We start from the raw sequence: 4,236 nt of genomic DNA, 5'->3' as shown, positions 1-4,236 counted from the left end.
GGTTTTTTGCACAGCTTTGCTCCTCAAATCCCCTAACACTTATTGAGTAGACTCATGTTTTTGAAACACATGCCTGTTTAAATTATCCTTATTTGGTTTTTTTTAAACTATGAATTTGAAAATATGCTGATGAGTTCATTGCAGGCAACAATAACAAGAAGATGAAATCTAGTGTGGGTCACTTGCCAAGATGAGACTAAAAATCAAAGTCTACATGATTATTTAGAAAACTGGATCTGGCAGCTTGTGGTTGTACAGGTAAAACATTTTATACACTTACGTGGAGAGCAAATGTTTTGAGAATGATGAGGGTGATGAATGAACAAATGTGCTTTATACAATTGATGTATGGATGGATTGTGATAAGAGTTGTATGAGCCCCCAATAAAATGATTTTAAAAAGCATTTAATACAATTGTGACTCTCAACAATGGAAAGAAGGTCTTAGTGAAACCATGATTTGAGAACTGATGGGAGAGATTTGCAGATATTCTAAGAGATTGTGCAGGACATACACATCTCCACCACCACCACAAACAACAACAATAACAAAAAAAATTACATTCATGGAGTGATTAGGCTGAAATCAATGATACTAGATAGCATAAAGAAACAAAATAATCAAGTTCAAATGGCTACATTTTAGATTTGATGCATGAGAAATTCAGCTTCATGTGTGTGTGTGTCCAATTGCACTGAATGACTTGATTATCATGGCTTAGAATATTGAATTTTAGCTGCTATTCAAATCACAAGACAAAGGGCAATGAATAAAACGGACACATTCTTGCAACTGTGCACAAATAATTTAGCATGATTAGTATAAAATGTCTCCCTATGTGGCAGATGTTAAAGAACTCCCAAATGTTCACCTTAAAACTATTGTGTCATTTCTCATTCTTACACCAACTATTCCTTTTCTCCTCAATATTCTTCCTTGGGTTTTGAGATTCCAGTAAATTGCCATAATGTCTTACAGAAATCACAAATAGCTAAGCAAATGGCTCATATGATTGTAGAGATTGTCAAGTTCCAAATCCATGGATCAGATGTCATCCTGAAGGATCTCCTTACTCATGGAATTGCAAGCACACAAATTGAACTTCAAATGACAGCCTGTTGGCTCCCAAGACCATTAAAAGGTGGCAAGTCACGTCGGATGATAGACAGATGGCTCAAGCTTCAAGTACTGGAGATGAAGAAATAGGGGCCAAATTCAGGACGTTGATCAAGAGCGAGAACTTTGTCAGAGTTGTCTTTTATAGAGTCAAAACAAACCATACACTCAAGGAAGCTAATAATGGGTGACTTAGTCAAACTTTATAAAACTGATAGTGAGGGAAAGGAAATAAAATTAGCAAGATAGTTGTTGTTAGAAATCCTCCAGTCAGTTCTGACTCAACAACCCCATGTACAAGTGGCTGAAACATTACCCAGTCTTGCACCATCCTCACAATTGTGGTTATATTTGAGCCCATGGTTACAGTCACTGTGTCCATCTAAGGGCCTTTCTCTCTTTAGCTACCCCTCTACTTTAGGAAGCCTGATGTTCTTCCCCAGGATGTCTCCTGAGAGCAAACCCAAAGTACCTGAGACAAGGTCTCATCATCCTTGCCTCTAAGGTGTATTCTGGCTGTATTTTTTCCAAGACAAATTTGTTGGTTTTTTTGGCAGTCCATGGTACTTTCGATATTCTTTGCCAGCACCATAATTCAAATGCATGGATTCTTCTTCTGTCTTCTTTTTTCAATGTCCAATTTTCACATGTACATGAGGTGGCTGCCACTATATTAGTTTGGATTAGGTACTTCTTAATGTTTAAAGTAACATCTTTGCTTTTCAGTACTTTAAAGAGGACTTGTGCAACAAATTTACTTAATGAAATGTGTCATTTGATCTCCTGACTTACTGCTTCCATCAGCATCAATTGTGGATCCAAGTAAGAAAAAAATCTTTGGGAACTTCAATCTTTTCTGCATATATCATAATATTACCTATCGGTCCATTTGTGAGGTTTTGGGTGCTTGTTACATTGAGTTCTAATCCCAACTGAAGGCTGCATCAATCCTGGATCTTCATCAGCAAGTGCTTCAATTTGTCCTCACTTTCAGTAAGCAAGGTCGTTTTATCAGAATATCACAGATTGTTAATAAGTCTTCCTCCAATATTGATATAGAAATTTTCTTCATATAATACAGCTTATCTGATTATTTGCTCAGCATACAAATTAAATAATTATAATAAGAGGCCACAACCCTGGCACACAGCTTTCTTAATTTTAAACCACACGGTATTTCTCAGTTCTGGTCACACAACTGCCTCTTGATAGTTAGACAGATATATACTTGTTTAAATTATTAAAATAGATGATTTAAATTGTTTAAATAGGCAAATGTTTCATTTTGACAGAAATAGAGAAAGGGAGAAAATGAGAGCAATGGTGTGTACAGATAGATGTGTGTGGGCAGGTGTGTAGTACAGGAGTACAAGGGAAGAGAGCATCTTCTTAGGTAAATGGGTGGCAGTCACAGATCTTTTATATTTAAGAACAACTTTGAAAAAGGTCAGAAGTCATGGTGGTACTGTGTGATAAACTGTGTTGCTAACCTTAAGAATGACAGTTCAAACCCTCAGCTGTTGTCCTTGAGAAAGATGAGATTGCTTGCTCCCATACAGTTTTATAATCTTAGAAACCCTAATGAACAGTTATATTCTGTCCTATAAGGTAACTCTGAGTCAGAATGAATGAATAGGTATAGAAAATATGAGAAAGAACCATGTCGCTGTATAGATAAAGAATATTGGAGACAAATGAAATGGCAAGCCTTAAAGGGGAAGCATGCCTAGTACTTTTAGAAAAAGCAGAGGGAAAATTGTTTGCCCGGAATATGAAAGCCGGGGAATTACAGACCATGAATACCTTTAGGGGCTAGTTCTAGGATTTTGTTCTCTGTGTGAGATTTACACAGGATTTAGGGTAGGCATAAACTGATTCTGATTTCAAACAACCAATCTGACTGCCTTAGCGAGGGTGGATTCTGGTGGCAAACATGGACATAGGACTATGGTTCTGAAAGATTCATCACGATGGCCGCCCAAGGAGACTGCCAAGTCCAGTTCAAACTCGAACTGGTGGGTGATGTTGGTACTCAAAAAACGACGTTTGTGAAACATCACCTGACAGGTGAATTTGAGAAGTATGTAGCCACCTTGGGCATTGAGGCCCATCCCCTTGTGGTCCATCCTAACAGAGAGCCTTTTAAATTCAACGTGTGGGATATGGCTGGTCAAGAAACATTTCGAGGAATGAGAGATGGCTATTATATCCGAGCCCAGTGTGCCATTATAACGTTCGACGCAACCTCAATGGTTACTTACAAGAATGGACCTTGCATAGAGGTCTGGTTCAAGAACGTGAAAACAAACCCATCGTTCTGTGTGACAACAAAGTGGACATTAAGGGCTGGAGCGTTAAGGCAAAATCCACCGAGTAACTATAATTTTGAAAAGCCCTTTCTTTAGCTTGCTAGAACACTAATCAGAGATTCTAACTCGGAGTTCGTTTTCATGCCTGCTCTCCCCCCACAGGCGGCTGATGTGGACCCGGCTGGCTGCGGCAGCACAAGACGAGCATGAGTGGGATTTGGGGGCCGGGCAGACAATTGCTCTCCCTGATGAGGTGACAACCTGTGAGAGAACGAAGCTGGAGTCCCGCCTCCGAAGTCTGGTTGTGTAGATAGCTGTCCTGTGATGTCAGTGGTGCAGGGTGTTCACCCCTCTTACTACCTAGGTAAGCAGAATGTGCTCATCTTTATGATGCGGAAGGAGATGAATGAGCTTCAGAGTGAGGGTTGCAGTTTAAAAGCTTTTCTTTATTTATTTGGACCTGCAGATCTAGCTCTTTGGAACATATTTGTTTTCTTTCTTGAAATTCAAATACAAGACAGCTACAGTCACATCACAATATTCAGTGGTGGCGTCTTGTTTGTTACCTGTCACTCCCCTTCCTTTACATTTAGAACCAGAATAAAGTTGTATTTCAAATATCTCAACAACAAAAAAGAAAAAGAAAAAAAGAAAGAAAAAGTTGTGGTTCGTTATGCAGGAGAATGACAGTGGATAGTGAAAAATAGTGAGAAATTAGAGATCACTCTGAGATTTGTTAAAGTTAATGGGTTCCTTGAATTTCTAGACTAAGTTTGTAGTCTGCTCTACAAATTCGGTGTTTAAGAAAGA

General features: G+C 38.7%; 1 protein-coding gene across 1 annotated transcript; it reads left to right on the top strand.

The window, feature by feature from the left end:
• Positions 1-3,087: 3,087 nt before the first annotated feature.
• LOC101653849 (GTP-binding nuclear protein Ran-like) lies at positions 3,088-3,736 on the top strand. Its single transcript, XM_045291674.1, has 2 exons — positions 3,088-3,476; positions 3,589-3,736. Exons 1-2 carry the CDS (start codon positions 3,088-3,090, stop codon positions 3,734-3,736), a joined length of 537 nt encoding a protein of 178 aa, XP_045147609.1.
• The last annotated feature ends 500 nt before the right edge of the window (positions 3,737-4,236 follow it).

This window comes from Echinops telfairi, unplaced genomic scaffold, assembly GCF_000313985.2.
Source record: "Echinops telfairi isolate 266 unplaced genomic scaffold, ASM31398v2 ScPeMD7_70;HRSCAF=299, whole genome shotgun sequence".
NCBI classification, from domain to species: domain Eukaryota; kingdom Metazoa; phylum Chordata; class Mammalia; order Afrosoricida; family Tenrecidae; genus Echinops; species Echinops telfairi.
The sequence above is the reverse complement of the archived record's forward strand: the minus strand, read 5'-3'. Positions and strand labels throughout refer to the sequence as shown.